The sequence below is a fragment of the Pipistrellus hanaki genome (assembly GCF_964339955.1).
Source record: "Pipistrellus hanaki genome assembly, chromosome: 15".
NCBI lineage: Eukaryota > Metazoa > Chordata > Mammalia > Chiroptera > Vespertilionidae > Pipistrellus > Pipistrellus hanaki.
Genome location: NC_140517.1, coordinates 28,383,758 through 28,403,202, shown reverse-complemented (window position 1 = coordinate 28,403,202; position 19,445 = coordinate 28,383,758). Strand labels below are relative to the sequence as shown.

General features: G+C 44.9%; 1 protein-coding gene across 1 annotated transcript in view; it reads right to left on the bottom strand.

Annotated features, from left to right (window-relative positions):
- WDR88 (WD repeat domain 88) overlaps positions 1 to 19,445 on the bottom strand; it is a 35,073-nt gene that overhangs the window by 8,765 nt on the left and 6,863 nt on the right. Inside the window, exons 2-9 of the mRNA XM_084905739.1 lie at positions 15,637 to 15,747; positions 14,429 to 14,517; positions 13,509 to 13,572; positions 11,215 to 11,353; positions 9,297 to 9,426; positions 5,638 to 5,825; positions 3,829 to 3,911; positions 2,040 to 2,108 (exon numbers count right to left, since the gene is read on the bottom strand). Of these exons, the coding sequence (XP_084761865.1) occupies positions 2,040 to 2,108; positions 3,829 to 3,911; positions 5,638 to 5,825; positions 9,297 to 9,426; positions 11,215 to 11,353; positions 13,509 to 13,572; positions 14,429 to 14,517; positions 15,637 to 15,747 (873 nt within the window). The remainder of the gene's footprint in view (positions 1 to 2,039; positions 2,109 to 3,828; positions 3,912 to 5,637; positions 5,826 to 9,296; positions 9,427 to 11,214; positions 11,354 to 13,508; positions 13,573 to 14,428; positions 14,518 to 15,636; positions 15,748 to 19,445) is intronic.

Sequence of the window (19,445 nt, the reverse complement as noted above, 5' to 3'; positions counted from 1 at the left end):
CATGCAGAAGGCAGCCAATCAATGATTCTCTCTCATCACTGGTTTCTATCTCCTCTTCTCCTTCTCTCTTCCTCTCTAATAAATACTTTTTAAACATCTAAATAAATTGTGTATCAGAGGACAGAAGCATTATAAAATATTTTGTATTTTTCTTAAACACATTTGTTTAATTAGTCCTACTATTAATTACTACTAATTATTGCTGTTAACTAATCCTATTGTTGCTTTGTTTAAAGAACAGCATTTATGTAACAGAAAAGTAAAACATAAAGAATAAAACAATTTCAAATAAACACTCATTTTTCATATTTTGTTTTAATTTTTACTTTTTCCACTTTACTGAGTTATAACTGACAATCATTTTTCATGGTTTCCTTTGTTTCTTTCTTTCTTTGTCCTTTTGTCCTTAATCCTCGGCCGAGGATATTTTTCCATTGTTCTCTTACAGCAATTTTTAAAAATGTGTTTTTATTGATTTCAGAGAGAAAAGAAGGGAGAGAAAGAGAAAGATAGAATGAGAGAGAATCATTGATTGGCTGTCTCCTGCATGCCTTTCTGGGAATCGAACCCATAGCCTGTGCCCTGACTGGGAATTAAACCATGGCCTCCTGGTTCCTGGGTCAACACTCAACTACTGAGCAACACTGGCCAGGCTCCATTATTTTTGCAAAAGAGAGTGAAAGGGAAGGAGGGGGGAGAGAGAAAAGAAGAAACATCAATGTGAGAGAGACACATTGATTGGTTGACCCCGAATGACCCCTGACCAGGGCTCAGATTAAACCTGCAACCCAGATAGGTGCCCTTGACTGGAAATCAAACCAAACCCTCAATCCTTTGGTGTGTGGACTGACACTCTAACCACTGAGCAATACAGGCCAGGGCATTTTCATGTTTTTATTTTATATAATAAAAGCCTAATATGTTGAGTGTATGGTTGTCTGGTCGGCCATTCAACCAACCAAAGCATAATATGCTAATGATATGCTAAGCCCGCTCAACCACTCGCTATAATGTGCACTGACCACCAGGTGCAGACGCTCCAACCAGCAGGTTAGCTTGCTGCTGGGGTCCAGCAGATCTGGGACTGAGCGAGATGGGCTGGACACGCCCTGGAGCCCTCCCGAGGTCCCTCCCCGGCTGGCCAACTTCTTATGTCCCTCCTTGGCCCCGATAAATGCACCAGTGGTGGGGTCCCTTGGCTTGGCCTGCACCCTCTCGCAATCTGGGACCCCTCAGGAGATGACGGAGAGCCAGTTTCGGCCCGATCCTGCAGGCCAGGTCTTTAGTATGAAAATAATAACACACAGCCCTGGTGTGGCTGGTATGGCTCAGTTGGTTAGCCACTGGTGTGGCTCAGTTGGTCGGGACATGCACCAAAAGGTTGCTGGTTTGATTCCCAGTAGGAGAAATGCCTGGGTTAGGGTGCAATCCCGGGTAGTGGGTGTATATTCTCACATTGATATATCTCCCTCTCTAAAATGAATTTATAAAAAAAATAAAAAAAAATTTAAATAAAGTTAAGAAATGACACATATGGTTTTTCTGTCAGATGTGGCAGTATCCTGGGTTGACTCCCAACTAATTTAGTAATGGTAGGCAGAGTCTTGTCCTCAGTCTCATAGATCTACCAACTCTCAGCTTAGAAAATGATGTCTCTGGTCCTCCTGGGCTAGTCACTATGGGCACTGAAAGGGAATCCAGGGCGTAGTGAGGTAGGGAGGGAAGACCCACCGGGGACCGCAGGGTGACCTCTGCTCCTGTCCTCAGCTGATGCCTTCCCCTCCAAGGCCTCTTGTACTCACCAGTCTGGCCAGGCCCTTGTTCCAATAAGACTCAAATGCCAGTGGTACAGACACGGAGATACCTGGCAACTCCCCACATGAGGGGACAGAGGGACCCCCTTTCCCTGTACACGCGGCTCCCTGGAGGGGGACGGCCTGGCCAGGTGTGGCCCTCAAACTGAGCCTGCCCAGCAATTTTACCTGACAACAGCGCTTCTGCTAATCACAGATGCAATGGAGATTTTAAGTCACCTTTACCTTTGAAGCAGACAGGACCCATTTCTTGTTGTTGCTAATGGCAACATCCATCACCCAGTCATTATGGCCCTGAGGAAAACAGAATTTTAACAAGGATCCAGAGGAAAGGTTTCATAGAACAACAAAAACAAACAACACAAAAAAGTGAAGAACCCAATGCTGCTTACATATAAGAGTAACTAGTAGTAATTGTGCTTCCCTGGTTTCGCCAAGGACATTTAAGGTAGAATACAGAATGTAAAGACTTGTGGTACACATGTATGTCTTCTTTATTTTCTTTATTTTTATAGAGAGAAGGAGGGAGAGAGATAGAGATAGACACATCAATGAGAGATGATCATTGTTGATTGGCTGCTTCCTGCACACCCCCTATTGGGGACTGAGCCAAAAGCAGAGGCATGTTCTCTGACCAGAGTTGGAATCTGTGACCTCTTGGTGCAGGGTTGACGCTCACCCACTGAGCCACACAGGCTGGGCCTTCGTGTGTGTTTTAAAAACAGGACAGGAAAGGAATTGCTGTATTCCCAGCCGGTGCCAGAGCACCACTTGCAGGCTTTTGCTTTCTGTGTTCTAGGCCCTCGAACCTAGAGAATGCTACTCACAGGTCCAACTGGCAAGAGGGCTTTTAGCTTCAAATGACTACAAGCTTAGGCAAGTGGGGGGTAGTTTTCCTCAGATACAAAGGAGCTCAGAGGAGATGGGCACCATTGCTGGCCAGACATTTGATGATGTCAGGGCTCTGTGTTCGCAGCCTTATCACTCTTTGGCCTTTCTCTTGTGCAAAGAGATGGACAGTGAGGCAATGTGGTTTGGTAGGAGGACAGGAAACCAGAGAGAAGGTTAAACTGATGTGCATAACAAAAGGGCAAGAATTTGAGGGTGGAAGGAGAGAGAGAGAGGGAGAAGAGAAGAAAAGTGAGTAGAACAAATGAACAGGAGGACAAAAGGACTTAATTTTAAGCACAGGGCAGTTGAATATGCAATTTTTAGCCATTTATTTGCTGTGATGTAAACTCCTTTTGCCCCTCGAAATGCTTGGAGAAGAAAGCTCAGACAGACCGGGCTTGGGAGACTGAATGTTGTGGTGGTCAAGGGGACATCGTCTACATTTGGTCACAGGGAACAGAGAGACCAAGACTCATGGATGCAAGCATTCTCAGCCAAAGGTCCATGCAATCATAGGATCAGGGAGGGTGCAGACATTTTAGGGTGGAGCAGCAGCAGTGAAGGGGCCGGTCCTGGGACCACCTGACCTCTGGATTCTGGCCGTGTTGGATTACCCATGCCCTTGTTATAGAGCTACTTTGAGTGGAGTCTTCTTTAACTTGCAGCCAAAAGCACCCAATTGATGCCCTCCATTTTGGAGCCCAGCTTCCTGTGCGTGCCTCACTGTGGCATTCAGCCTTCTGCACAGTAATTGCTCTTGTTCTTAAACACTTTTCCATCTCTGAGCTTCTGCATTTGCTTTTCCATCTGCCTGAAATCCCCTCCCTCAAGAGCCTTACTCTTCCAGTCCTTCATCGCCATCTGATTCTCAGCTCCAAGGCCACCTTCTCCATCAGGCCCTCCCTCCCCACCCACCGACTTGTCCCTGCCGTCCGTTTCTAGCACATCGCCCGCTGTGGTTTCTCCATTTCGCTCACACTGTTGATGATTTGCTTGTCCTTCCCCACAGGGGTATCAGCTCCAAGGGTGACATCTAGGTCTGCTTTCCCCCAGCACCCACCACCCCGCATGGAATGACCAAGGAATAAAGCTCAGATGCTCTATCTGATGCTGGCATTGGTACCTTCAAGGAGACCTTCCGGTAGCCTTCTCCTACATCCCAGAGAGCCACAGTCTTGTCGAACCCTCCAGACACGAGAAAAGATGCTGCAACACAAAATGAGAGTCTCAAGAGGTTATCTTCCCCAGCCAGCGGCTTCCTCCTGTGGGCGGTCCCACGGGCCTGCGGCTGCATCAGTGAGGCGCCTCGTGGCTCGCTCTGACGACACTCTGACCCCTTCCTGACGGTGCAACCCCAATTACAGTTGATTCTCATTACTAATGCTAGTTACATTCTGTCAAGTCATGGCAAACACTGAATTAGCAAATACTGAACCACTGTTCTTAAGGAAAATACAGGGTTATGTTCCTGTGAGCCTCCGGTCACATTTCCTTAACTGATCAATACATAACCTGTTTTATGCCTGTTTCTGTTTAAAGACACCTTATTTGTTATATATTGTTTATTCACTATAATTCATGGCCATCAGTTCTGTAGCTCTTGCCCGAACAAGGCTTCTGTATTTGTGTGTTTTCCCGTAAAGCATATCACAGCCTTGTCTCACTCAGGAACACTGGACAGCACTGCAACCCTGGACTAGGGGTGCGGCTTCAACAGCAACTCACCAACTCAGCTCACGTTGTGAAACGTGGCACTAAATGGCCCCCAGAAAGCGCACGTTATGATAAGAGAGATGAAGCAAGAGGGCGGTGAATCGCCTTATTCAACTTCAGTGGGACTGCATGCACAGGCTAACTCAAGCTCCCCGCTGCAATTCACATACCCACGAGTGACCACAAAAGTGCCCTGAGTATTGACTTTAGGGTTGCAAATTAATTTCAGCCTGCAATTTACAAATATGGAATCTGCAAATAGCAGCGATTGTCTGGGCAACCCTGAACCCAATAAAGCCAAGGACAGAAACTGGCAGGCACCTCATAGTGGGGTCTTACACAGAGGCTGCTTCTGAAGAGGAAAAGTTATTCAGAAAAACCCCTGCATTCCTCAAGTCATACTGTGATTGTGTGGGTACTGCCTGGGTGTTCCCCCCACACACACTCCATGAGGATGGAGGAGTTTAACCTTTGGCCCCTGGGTATGGGGAGCAGTCACTCCCCCACTGCTATGGAAGCTTATTGTCATTGCCCTTCATCTGGAAATAGCTTCCCAATTCCCCTCACCTGTTATCAGTCCCTCTGCTTCAGAGTGTACTGACCTTAACCTCTTCACCTGGAGAAGGACAAGTCACTCAGACCAGGCCAATCAGTACCTTTCATCCCCTACTAAAGTGATTGGTTCAGAGATGGGCATGTGACCCATGCTGAGCCAATGGGAGTCTTCCATGGGACTGTGCTGGGGCCATCAGAGGGAGCTTCTTTCTCTAGGAGTGCCAGCAGCCAGACCCGCTGTTGGCTTGAACTACCAGGGGCCACTTTACCTATTTGGGGGAAATACCAATACAAGGAAGAAGCTGATCTAAGTAGAGGAGTTGGCTCCCTGGCAACACAGGCTGAGTGTCTGGACCCGGCCACATCTCAAGTGAGACCTGACCTGGGACTTGCCCATTGCAGGAGTTAATGTCTTTTGCTACTTACACCACATCGAACTGAGTTCGATTACAAATATGGAATCTGCAAACTTACAAACTATGTCTATGAATCTCTCTCTTGCCTTTTTTTTTTTTTTTTGTTCTCGTGGAAAAGAAATCCACCCTCACTGCCAGCAGCATTGAAAGTCAGCTCTGTGCTGAGGAGAGTTCATGTGGATGAAACATGAGGCACCCTGCCCAGCATTCCCACGGGTGCAGAGTACTCCTAAGTGTGGATTACTTACAGTCTCTGGCAAATTGGCAGGAACTCACAGAACCTTCATGGCCGTGCATCAGAGTTGCACAGGCTCCATGGTTTCGAAACTCCCCTGTATGGACGTTCCATATTTTTAAGCTTTTATCCCAAGAACTTGTACACAGGAAATGGCCGCTGAAGGTAAAACAGCAGCTTGAGATCGCATTGGTATGTGCCCTGGAACAGATGGAAGGGTGCACATGTTGGCACTCGGCTCCTACAAAGTCTGATGACCCACCTGCATGGGGTGAGGGGGAAGGGAGAGAGCCTTGGAGCTAATGCCCTGTGACTTCATTCCTGCCTACTATGGTCCAGACAGTAATTGCTCCAACGACATCTCACTGTCCCAGGATTTCTCAGTCATAGCGATACTGAGTTTTGTACTGAATAACTCATTGTGAGAGGGAACTGATTTGCACATTGTGATATGTTGGGTGTCATCCCTGGGCTCCACCCACTAGATGCCAGTAGCTCTCATACCTACTTGTGACAACCAACACTGCAGACACTGCCAAGTGTCCACTGGGATGCAAACTGCACCTGCAGAGAACACTGCACCATCCAGAGCAGCTTGAGGCTTGAGGAGAGAGAGCAGCTGGAACAGCTGTCAGGATGGTTAATGGACTCACAGCCCTTCAGGCCTGGGTGCTGGATCACATGCCTCCCCTGCTCAGTCTCCAGCTCCTCTCTCTCCAGGACATGGAGCCTGGCTAGTCTCCCCAACCCCTCTACCCGCTCCTGTTTACCTCAACTGCTCACTCTCTTTCTTTCTCCCTCTCTTTGTCTGTCTTCAGTGTCATTAAAGCATATTTTAATGTTGTACTTTTATTTACTGTAGTTTTGGCTTATCCATTCTCAATCTTTAAATGTCTTCTTGTTTTAGAAAAAAAAAAATCTGAGCATTTTGCTACTTCTTTTTGTTGTTTGTCATCCTCAAAGTATTATCCACATGATTCTCATCTCCTGTTATAGACAGAGTTTTCAAGCAAATCTATGAACATAAATGAGCATCTCTTAGTTGCCCAGGTCATAAAACCAATCCTTTTACCTGAGGAAAGGGTTGGACAAAACTGTTTTCTAGTGCTCAGGTCAGAGTTTTGGACTCTGTCTCGCTTCTTTGAAATGCACACACTGAGCAAGATCCATGTGGAGGTGGGGGGTGGGTAGGAGTCAACTTCCCAGGGGCGTCCAGGGCAAAACCTTCCAGATTCCTGTGCCTATTGAGCTGAGAACCATTTGGACATCCAGACACTCTCGTTGGGGTTTAAACCTGGAGATGAAAAACAAAGGCCCCCAGAACCTGGACACTGTCGTTGGGGTTCAGACCAGGGCCATCTCTCTTTTCCAGGATGGGTTCTCGTTTCAAACAAGTTCCACTTCTCACAAAAGACCGTTTTTCTCAGTGCCAATGTTTGGGGAAGTGCTTGTGCTGCACGTGTGTGTCTGGACCAGATGGAGTCCAGGCACTTCTCTTTGTTCCTCCCGCACAGCACGGATAACAGCCCTGGGCGTTTACAGAGCAAACAGAGGACTAGGGAGGGTGGAGAAGAGAAGGCCGACAAGCCAGGACTCTTGGGACCAAAGGAGGGCGGGCTGTGAGGGCCTAGGGTTTCCTTTTTGCTTCATATATCCTGGACTGGGCACTGGACATATTGTAACAACAACAAGGCAAGGGAGAACGAGAGAAACTCTTCTCCCTAGCCAAAGGAAGACCCCAAGAAAACAGAACACCCTTAGGCCATACCCACCTTACTCCAGCCAAATATCCTGGGGGAAACAGCAGTCCCATCCCCAGCTCTTTTAAGTAGCCATGTTTTGATGGGCCCTGGCTGGGTGGCTCAGTTGGTTGGAGTGTTGTCCCATGCACCAAAAGGTTGCAGGTTCAATTCCTGATCAGGGCACATACCTAGGTTTTGGGTTTGGTTGAGGCACATACAGAGACAACCAACTAATGTTTTTCTCTCACCTCTCTCTCTCATTCTCTCCTTTCCCCTCTCTCTAAAAATCAATTAGCCTAGCCAGTCTACACATACAGAGACAACCAACCAATGTATGTGCCATACCATGGGTCCACACTGATAAAAACAGCTAGTTTGTTCAGTGGTTAGAACATCAGCTCACAGACTGAAGGTTTAATTTTGAATCATGGGTTTTTCGATTCCAGTCAAAGGCATGTACCTTGGTTGCAGGCTTGATTTCCAGCCTCAATTGGGGCATGTGCAGGAGGCAACCAATCGCGGTGTCTCTCTCACATCAATGTTTCTCTCTCTATGTTTCTTCCCCTCCCTTCCACTCTCTCTAAGAATTAATGCTGGGGGGCCGGGGGGGATGAAGGGGGGGAGACATGATATCCTCAGATGAAGATTAACAAAAAATGAAAAATCAATTAGAAAAAATCCTCTGGTGAAGTTTAAATTTTTTAAAAATGCCTTGATGGGCAATTACAATCATGCTTGAAACAAACAAAAAGATAGAAATCCTCAGCCAAAAAAAAAAAAAAAAAAAAAAAAAAATAGAAGCTATAAAGACTGATCAAATGGAAATTTCAGAACTGAAAAATACAGTAACCAAAATTAAAAACTCAATGTTGAGGACAGAGGAGAGCATAAGTTACTATGAAAGCAGACAGTATAACCTATCAAAAAAATTGAGGTGGTGTGGGGGACAGAACCTCAGGAACTTGTGGGATTATAACAAAAATATCTAAGCCTTTGTTTCACCAGGGTTCCAGAAGGAAAGGAGAAAGAAGGTGGGGTTGACAAAGTAATCAGAGAAATAACATCTGAAATGTCACCGAATTTGGCAAAACATACAAACCTATAGATTCAAAAATATATAATTCCAAATAGAATAAATTCAAAGAAATCTACACCAGACACATCATAATTAAACTTCTGAAAAGTGATGACAGAGAAAAAAATCTTGAAAGCAGCAAGAGAGAAATGACACCTCACCTAAAAGGGGGAAACAATTTGAATGACAGTGGATTTCTCATCAGAAACCATGGAAGCCAGAGAAAGTGACATGACAGTTTTTACAAGCTGAAAGAAAACAAAAACTTGTTAACCCAGATTTACATATCCAGCAAAAATAGTCTTTGGGAATGAAGAGGAAATCAAGACATTTTCAGATTAAAGAAAACTAAAAGAATTTATGGCCCTCTGACCTACCCCAAAAGAATGGCTAAAGGAAGTTTTTCTAAACAGAAAGAAAGCAGTAAAATTATGAAAGAAACTTGCAACATCAAAAAGGAAGACAGACCATAGTAAGCAAAATATGGGTAAATAGAGTAGACTTTCCTTCTCCTCTTGAGTTTTCTAAATTATGTTTCTCAGTTGAAGCAAGTGTGTGTGTGTGTGAACAAAATATTTACGTTGACTACTTGCAAACATTAAAAGCAGTTAAGATTATGTTGACTCACATTGAGACAAATGCACTGCCCATCCCACAGGTCATAGTTGGTGGTTTCCCTGCCTTCCCTTCCCCCCTCTGCAGCCTCTTCACAGCACCTGTGACCAAGCTGGAGATGCCCAGCATGGATGCTGGCTAACAAGCTGAAGGTGTGCAGGCCAAACCCAGGAGGGCATGAAGAGGGACCCTGCCCCCTCCCCGCTGCAGGACGCGGCCGGCTTCCCGGGCCCTCCTCACTTGTTGATGGTGAGCAGGGTGGCCTGGGAGGTAACGTCCCAGATCTTGATGCTTTTGTCCAATGAGACGGAAGCCACCTTCTGGCTATCGGGGTCGAAGCAGCAGCCTGTGACCGATCTTGCATGATGATCTGTGGCACAGGGAAAGGTCTCATTATCCACGTTCCACATCCTGAGCCACTTGCTTCTCATGGCCCAGAAGCTCATACTACTCCCCGACAGTGACAACAGTCCAGAAACACCATTCCATCCTCACACCTCCTGAGTGCCCGCCACGTGGGCCAGGCTTTGCACAGGAGCACAGCCGATCTGCTCCCAGTCCCAGCAGAGCTCCCAGTCTGATGGGGATTCACCCTTGAGTGGGCCATGCCCCACAGCATTCCAGGGGCCATGAGAGGAAGGTGAGGTACCTCACAGCTCCTGGCCGGCAGAAGTCTGGCCCAGCCCGGGGCAGCCCTGAGAGGTCGAGGAAGGGCCCAGAAGTTATCAAAGAAAGCAGGAGGGAAGAGTGCTCCAGGCAGAAGGAATAGCGTGAGCAAAAGCTTAGAGGTGGGGAAGGGCATGGAGAAGCATGGTGAGCAGCTAGAACCCGGAGAGTGAGGAGAGGTAGAGGAGGAAGTGATACATTAAGGGAAACATACAAGCTGTGGAGCACTGCACATATCATGGGTCCACACTGATAAAAACAGACATAAAGCACATATGGGAAATAACACTGTGTGTGCAAATACACACACACACACACACACACACACACACACACACACACATACACAGTTCAGGAAGGCCACCCAGCAACATATCCTATATAATAAAAGGGTAATATGCAAATTGGGTGAATGGTGCAACCACCGGTTGCTATGATGTGCACTGACCACCAGGGGGCAGACACTCAATGCAGGAACTGCCTCCTGGTGGTCAGTGCACTCCCACAGGGGGAGAGCTGCTCAGCCAGAAGCCGGGCTGAGAGCAGCAGTGGTGGTGGGAGCCTCCCCTGCCTCCACGGCCGCACTAAGGATGTCCGGGTCTAACGTGAGCGGGTCTAAGCCATCAGTTCAAGGCCTCCCAGACTGCGAGAGAGGGCACAGGCGGGGCTGAGGGCCACCCCCCAGCAGTGCACGAATGTCATGTACCAGGCCTCTAGTTGTTTATCTCTGGGGAGGAGACAGAATAGGTACAATAGTCTTTGACTTTGCACACAAAATTTTATTACAAAGATTATGTATTTTTTAATTATTTATTTTGCTATAACTGTCAACTGACATGAAATTATAAGGATAACGTGAAGAGATCCTGTATGCCCAGTTTCCCCCAATGGTCTCATCTTGCATAATGATATATCACCACCAGGAAATTTATACACAATAATTATTATTTTAATATTTAAAAAATAGAGCAAAACATTAAGAAGGCTGAGCTTCCATTCAATAGATTAGGCTTTAAATGTTCACGTACATTTGGAACAGAACATTGTTTCATTTATTACAAGCACAAACTGAATGAGAAAGTTTAACTGATGAGGATTAGTCTTGCCAAGTGTTTTTAGCAATCCGTGTCCCATCTTTAATTATGTGGCTCATGCTGAAACCGGTTTGGCTCAGCGATAGAGCGTCGGCCTGCAGACTGAAGGGTCCCGGGTTTGATTCGGGTCAAGGGCATGTACCTTGGTTGCGGGCACATCCCCAGTGGGGGGTATGCAGGAGGCAGCTGATGGATGTTTCTCTCTCATCGATGTTTCTAGCTCTCTATCCCTCTCTCTTGTTTTCTGTAAAAAATCAATAATATATATATATTTTTTAATTATGTGGCTCATATTATTACAGTTTCACCAAATAAAGCAACTGAAAGTCAGTCAGTCAAGTGACAAGCAGCTGTTACCATGGCCGACAGAACAGAACAGGGAACCCATGCAAACTCACCTTTGATGTGTGACACAGTCATGGCGTTTCTTGCTTCTATTATACAGATTCCATGATCCACATCCAAGCCCGATACCACATATTTACCGTCAGGAGAAAAGTTACAGGAGGTTAAGAAGCCTCCATGTTTGATCTTCCACTGTAACAGAGCAAGGATTAAAAGATTGTTTTCTCTCTAGCCCAGCTGCTCAGTAGAGCTTTCTGTGGTGATAAAAACGTTCCATCTATATGCTGTCCAATATCCTCGCCACTGGCCACATGTGGCATTGAGCACTTATAGTGGGCAAGTGCAAATAAGAAACTGAATTGTTAGTTCATTTGGTTTTAATTAATAAGTGTAATTAATTAATTAATTAATCTATGTCCATGATTGATGAACAAGGGCAGGGAGAGCACGCAGCAGAACGGGAAGCGAGGTTCTAGTAATGGCCAACTATATCCCTGTTCATTTTGGCAAAGAAATGAAATAAAGCATCCAAAATAGAAAACCTGGCTGGAGGCAAGAACGGCAAATTTACTAGTACAAGAGAAGAAGTAAGCATTTGATTAAAAGCTTAAAGGTCACAGAAACCGGTTTGGCTCAGTGGCTAGAGTGTCAGCCTGCGGACTGGAGGTTCGATTCTGGTCAAGGGCATGTAACGTGGTTGCGGGCACATCCCCAGTAGGGGGTTGTGCAAGAGGCAGTTGATCAATGATTCTCTCTCATCAATGTTTCTAACTCTCTATCCCTCTCTCTTCCTCTCTGTAAAATCAATAAAATGTATTTTTAAAAATAAATAAATAAATGCTTAAAGGTCAATGGTAGTCTCATTTTCACCTACAAAATTTGTTAAATTTTTTAAAATTATGACATCTGGTATGGGAGGGTGGGAGACAGTGGGCTCTCCTCCAGTGCCCAGGGGATGAGTTGGCACAGATTTCTGGAGAGCAATTTTAAAAGCACTAAGTTTCTATACCAAATTAGTAATAAAATCCAGCTCTATATCCAAAAAGTATTGCTGCATATGTATAAAAATTTTATGGACACTTTCCTCGTTGTATCATTGTTTATGCCAGAGTGAAAGCAGCCGAGCGTCCTGTACCAGAGAATGGTGGAGCAGAGCATGACCTACTGGTCCCATGGAATCCACACACCCATTAAAAAGCATGATGCTGATGTGTACTGAATGACACTATGTTGTTAACAGAACATGCTTGTCTGTGTTCCTATGTAAACAGGAAAAGAGGCAGAAAGATGTTAACTATAATCTCTGGAGCTTTTAAGGTTTTTAATTTTGGGTGTTTTTTTTTTTTATCTTGATTTGTCTTTCTAAAAAAAAAGTTCATAATGAATATAAAGTGGTCTTTGCACTAAAAGAAAGATGTTTAATTTTTTTAATCCTCACCTGAGGACATTTTTCCACTGCTTTTCAGAGAGAGTGAGAAGAAGGGGAAGAGGAAGAGGAGGAGGCATCTCGTCAGGGTCTCCTATCCTGGAGGACGTGGAGGGTGGAGGGAGAGAGAGAGAGAGAGAGAGAAAGAGAGAGAGAGAAGGAGGGAGAGAGAGAGAGAGAAACATTGATGTGAGAGAAACACAGGAATTGGTTGCCTTCCCTCTGCGCTCTGACCAGGGCCGGAGGTGACTCGTGCAGCCCAGGTATGAGGCCGTGACTGGGAATCAAGCCTGGGCCCCTTTGGTTTGAGGGCTGACATTCCAATCACTGAGCAACACAGGCCATGGTGAAAGATTGCTTTTTCACGGGGAGAAAAGAGGAGGAAGGAAGAGGAGACGTGAGGAGCTGCTGGAGGAAGGGCACTGGAAATGGAACAGGAGACTCTAAGGAGATGCCTGAGCAGGGCTGGGCTGCTGGGGCCTGGGCAGGAGGGGGGGAGGGGGTCTCAGGGCAGTTTGGATGGATAGGTGGTGGCCCCTTCAAGATGAAGAACAGATTGGAAAAGGCCCAGAACCTTTATGCTTTGGCCAAGGGGCCTTTTCCTCTGGCCTCTGTGCTACTTCTTGCCTCATCCAATCCAGACACCTCACAGAGGGGGGTCTCTTACCCTTGGCCCGAAATGCCATGGCCCATAATCCCCACCCCATCCCACTTGCAGCACTCCTTCAAGCAGGAGCCCTCCTCCTGCCTGCTCCAGCCAGCCTCCTCCCCCGATGCCTGCTCTCCATCATCGTGGGCCCCTGAGAAAATTCTCTTTTGCTGAAAGACTGGCTTCTCTTCCACCCCATGCCCCGCCCCCGGCTCCAGGAGGCCCAGCGAGACCCCGTGCACCGACCCCTCCCCTGGGCCGGGCATGCTTACCAGCAGCTTGCCTGTTTCAAGGTCCCAGGTCCTCAGAGTTTTGTCGTAGGCCACCGCAGCAATTCTGGAAATAACATGACGAGCACAGGGTCTTTATGACAGAGACAGTTATGCATATGGTTTCCTCATAGAAAATATTGATCACTTAGGACTAAGACTGCAAATACTAACACTGTAGTCTCCCTAGTGATGCTCCATGAGCCGCCCACCCTGCCCCCCGGAGAGCGGTGGGTTCTCGCCGAACACAGAGGGCACCTGGCACACAGCACACCAGGCGGCTCTCTTCCTTCCTCACTCCCTGTCGCCCGATCTGTTCTTTTGTGTTTAGGGCGTTAAAAGCATCATCTCTTCTATTGATAACTGACCATCTTTTTCTAAGGCGTCATCTACACCTCACAAAGATCAATTACTCCTGCTCACATGTCTAATTTTTAACAGGAAAAAAAAAAATGATAGCTCATTTCATTCTAAAATGTTTTATTGTACATTTAGTAAAATAATAAAATGTAGCCGAAACTGGTTTGGCTCAGTGGATAGAGCGTCAGCCTGCGGACTGAAGGGTCCCAGGTTCGATTCCGGTAAAGGGCATGTACCTTGGTTGCGGACACATCCACAGTAGGGGATGTGCAGGAGGCAGCTGATCGATGATTCCCTCTCATCGATGTTTCTAGCTCTCTTTCCCTCTCCCTTCCTCTCTGTAAACAATCAATAAAATATATTAAAATAATAATAATAATAAAATGTACCTTTGCCTCATTATATTGCATATTCCAAGGCAATCGTTGTCCACTACATAAGATATCTTTCCACGAAAATTAAATTCCCATATTGTTTTTACTCAGCTGTCCCTGGTGTGCTGTCCACTGGCCTGCCTCCTCACTCTCGCTGCTCCTGACCCTTGTGAAGGAAGCAAAGGTCACCTTCTGCTGTCGGCCGTGACACTGCACGCCAAAACAGGAGCCTCGGGCCCGTCGTCAAAATCCCGGATAATAGTTCCCTCCATCGCATCCTCAAATCAACAGGGGAGAGGGACAGAGAGCGAGAGGTCACTGAGGCACTGACTGAAGTTGTGGACCGAGTTCCACATGGGCCCCGAGCTTGTCTGTGACAGCAAAGTATGAGAACTGCCTGCTCTGTGACTCTCACCCAGCTCAAAAGGGTGAAAGGACATCGTCCCGGGTCACACAGCTAGTGGGTCCCAGGGTGGGGCCTGAACCACGTGGACAGTTCCCAAACCCTCCTGCCTCCTCTGCCTGGCCTTGGTACCCACCAGTGACAGACAAGATGCTCCTCCAAGCTAACCCCCACCCGGTCCCCTGAACCAGAACCCAGGAACCCCACGCCCAGCCCAAGGCTCAGGAACCATGCTTGACTCGTTCCACCCTGTCCCTCTGCTGCCCCTGAAGCTAGAGGAGATGATAAGACTCAGAGGTGACTGTCCTCCACCGTGTGCCCAGCTCCAGCCACATGGTCACCTGTGAGCACTGCCACCCCCACCCCTGCTCCTGATTGAACAGCGAGGCCCCTAAACAGACCTACCAGGGTCTGCTGGCTGTGCCCAGAGGCTTCTGAAGAGTTCTTGGCGGACACCTCTCTGCAACCTTGTCTGATCATGACACACCCCCCTGCTCTTTGTTCCCCTGCTTCCTGCACCTTGGACACTGATTCCAGGTCTGCCTCTCCTACCCTCCCATCATAAACATGCCCAGGCCTGGCCACTTTCCTGTCCTCTGTGGCCAGCAGGGCCTGGTCATACCATCTCTGTGGATAGGCCTCAGTTTTCCAAATAAGTGACCCAAAGAGATGACACAGCGCAGACCCCCAGGGAGGCCCTAGACACACTGGGACTCCAACCAAAGGTGAGGAGCTCCCAGTCCAGTGGTCTCTATCACCTGCTCCCACTGTTTCCAAACCTACAGTCTAACAGCTGCTACACTAACCTCGCCGCTCTCCAGGGGCTTGACATAATGCAAGCCCTCGTTTCTGTTTCTCTTCCCTGCACTTTGCTCAAAAAGCCCTCCCCAAATCCTGTGATCCTTGGGAACCGGGACTTCGGGACTGGGGAACTCCTAAAGAGGCAACGTAAGTTAACAGGATGTTTTGATTCACCAATCTTGGGATCACCTACCCACAGCTTCACCGTGTAGTCAAAGGAGCTGCTGAGGACCTTTGTGTCATTCACACAGAAGTGACAAGAACTCACAAGGTTCTGGTGTCCAGTCAGAATTTGATATGGAATCTAAAAAAGAAAAAAAATAGACTGATTCCAGGAGGTTGCAGAATACAAGCTCAATATTTTAAAAATCAATTGTATTTCTGTACATTTGCAGTAAACAACCTAGAAAATAATTAAGAAAAAATCCATTTATAAAAGCATCAAAATAGGAATAAATTTAACAAAAATATATTACTTATATTCTGAAAATTGCAAAACAGTGTTGAAAGAAATTTTTTAAAAGACTTAAATAAGTGGGAAAACTTCCTATGTTCATGGATTAGCAGAATTACTATTGTTAAGATGAAAATACCCTTAAAAATGATTTACAAATTCAACACTAACCCATCAAAATCCTAGCTGAAATTGACAAGCTGATCCTAAAATGTATATGGAAATTTAAAAGAAGCAGAATAGCCAAACAATCTTGAAAAAGAACAAAGGTGGCCCTGGTTATGGCCTCTGATAAATGTTCAGTTAGTTGGAGCATTGTCCTGATACGCCAAGGTTGCGGATTTGGTTCCTGGTCAGAGCACATACAAAAGTCAACCAATGAGTGGGTGAATAGCTAGAACAACAAATCGGTGTTTGTTCTCTCTCTCTCTCTCTCTCTCTCTCTCTCTCTCTCTCTCTCTCTCTCTCTCTCTCTCTCTCTCCCCCTTCTCCCTCCCTCCCCCTCCTTCCCTCTTCCTCTAGAATCAATGAATGAGAGAAATTTGTTTTTTAATAAAAGGTGGAGGGCTCACAGTTACCAATTTTAAAACTTACTACATAAAAGTTACAACAGTAGGACTGGCATAGGATAAACACATAGATCAATAAAATAGAATTGAGAATCCAAAGATAACCCCTCATGTTTTTTGGTCAGTTGATTTTGACAAGGATGCCCAGATAATTAAAGATGGAGAGAGAATAGTCTTTTCAACAAATGGGACAAGGAAATATCCACATGCAAAGAGGATGAAGTTGGACCTTTACCTGACACCATATACAAAATTAACTCAAAATGGATCAAAGACCTAAATATGAGAGCTAAAGCTACAAGAATATTAGAAGAAAATATAGGTGTAAATGTCTATGAACTTGGATTTGGTAATGGTTTCCTAAACTAAAAGCACAAGCAGCAATGATAAAGTGGACATTACATTAATTTTAAAAAATTAAAAACTTTTATGTTTCAAAACATAACATCAACTGTAGCTAGGACAACTAAGAAAAAACATAGAGGGGACACAAGTTACTAATATAAGAAATAAAAGAGACATCACTACAGATTCTATTTATATGTTAAAAAGATAACCAAAAAATTCTATAAATAACTCTATTCCCATAAATTTCATAGCTTGAAATGCAATTGGCTAACTTCAAATTTGAAATGAAATAAACTAATTCCTTGAAAGATATAATTTGCTAAAACTTACATGAGAAAAAATAGATAACTTGAATAGGTATTTTTCTATTAAAGAAGTTGAATCAGCTGAGACTGGTTTGGCTCAATGGATAGAGCGTCGGCTTGGGGACTGAAGAGTCCTGGGTTCGATACCGGTCCAGGGCATGTACCTTGGTTGCAGGCATATCCCCAGTAGGGGATGTGCAAGAGGCAGCTGATCAATGACTCTCTCTCATCGATGTTTCTAACTCTCTATCTCTCTCCCTTTCTCTCTGTACAAAATCAATAAAATATATTTTTTTTTAAAAAAGAAGTTGAATCATTATTTAATAACTTTTCAGAACAGAAAACACCAGACCAAGATGAGTTCACTGGTGAATTCTACCAAATATTTAAGGAAGAAATTATACCAGGTTTCTATAATCTCTTTCAGATGATAGAAGTAGAGGAAATATTTTCTAACTTATATTTTAAGGCTTTCTAGCATTACCCAAATACCAAAAACAGACAATGATATTACAAAAAAGTAAACTACAGACCATTATCTCTCATGAGCAAAAATCCTCATCAAATATTAGCAAATGAAATCCAACAATGTATAGAAAGAATTATACATCATGATCCAGTGGGATTTATCTCAGGTATGCAAGACTAGTTCAATATTCAAAAATAAAATTAATGTAACCCATCACATCAATAGGTTAAAAAAGAAAATAATGTGATCTTATCAATAGGTACAGAAAAAGTATTTGACAAAATTCAATACCCATTCATTATTTTTTTAAAAATTGCTCAGCAAACTAGAGGGAACTTCTCAAGTTGACAAATATCTACAAAAACCCTTCAACTAACATAATATTTAATGGTAGGAAACTCAAAACTTTCCCACTAAGATCAGGTATGATGCAAAAGTGTTCCCTCTTACCATCCTTTTCAACATTGTACTAGAGGTTCTAGCTCATGCAATAATATAATAAAAGGAAATAAAAGGTATAACATTGGGAAAAAAGAAATAAAATTGTCTTAGTTCACAGATGACATTATTAACTATATACAAAATCCAAAATAACAATAACAATAAAAAACTTCTGGAACTAATAGTGATTATAGAAAGGTTGTAGGATACAAGGCTAATATGCAGAAGCTTAACCACTTTCCTATATATACTAGTACTAGCAATGAACAAGTGGAATTTTAGCTTTAAAACACAGTATCATTGAAAAAAAAATAAGAGAATAAAATACAGTATCATTTATATTAGCACCAAAAAAATCAAATACTGAAAAGAGGAGAAACCAAGATGGTGGCATAGATAAACACCTAAACTTCTGCCTTGCACAATAATTTCAAAACTACAATTAAAAGACAAAACGGACACCATCCCAAACCACAGAAAAGCTGACAGAGTGAAAATTCTACAACTAGAAGGAAAGAGAAAAGAACATTAAGAATTAGAGGAGCTGCAAAAGGCTGAAGTACAGAGGCGTGTGGAGAGGACTGGAGGCTAAGTGCATGGCTGACTTTCTCAAGCAGGAGGGAGACGGAAGCTCCTGACTGTGCTGAACTCCATTTCCGGGCGCGACTCGGGGAACCCAGAATCATGTGGGGAGAAACTGGAGTTTCTGGCAGCAGGCAAAACTCAAGGGCAGCTTTCTCTCAGATGTAGTTGCAGAAATTACTGAGGGACACTGAGACCCAGGAGCCTCAAAAGGCAGAGCTGATGGGAAGCCAACGCTGTCTTCTCTGCCCTGAGATTCCGCCCCATCCAAGCTGAACACAAAGGCTTTTGCAATTTTGCAAGTCTTGTCTCATAAGGCGTCTCCAGCAAAGAAGTTCTCCCAGCATAGACACAGCTGATCCTCACAGCCAATTGGCCTGGAGGTCAATTTCTCCCAGTGATACCAACAATAATCAAGGCTTAACTACAACAAGGCTGCACACAGAGTCCACAAAGGGGTGCACCAAGAGTGTCCACCTCAGGTAACTGGGGAGGCTGAGCCACTGGGCCCTATAGGACACCTAGCACACAAAGCTACTCTACCAACTCAGGGAAGCAGCAAAAATGCAGAGACAAAGAAACAGATCACAAATGAAAGACATGAAGGAAAGCAAACAACTGGATATAGAGTTCAAAACTACGGTTATAAGGTTTCTCAAGAATTTCCTAGAAAAGGCCGATAAATTTAGCGAGACCCTCGAAGATATGGAAAAGAACCAACTAGAAATTAAACATACACTGACTGAAATAAAAAAATATTATACAGAGACCTAACAGCAGACTAGAGCACTGCAAGAATCAAGTCAAAGATTTGAAATATAAAGCATCAAAAAA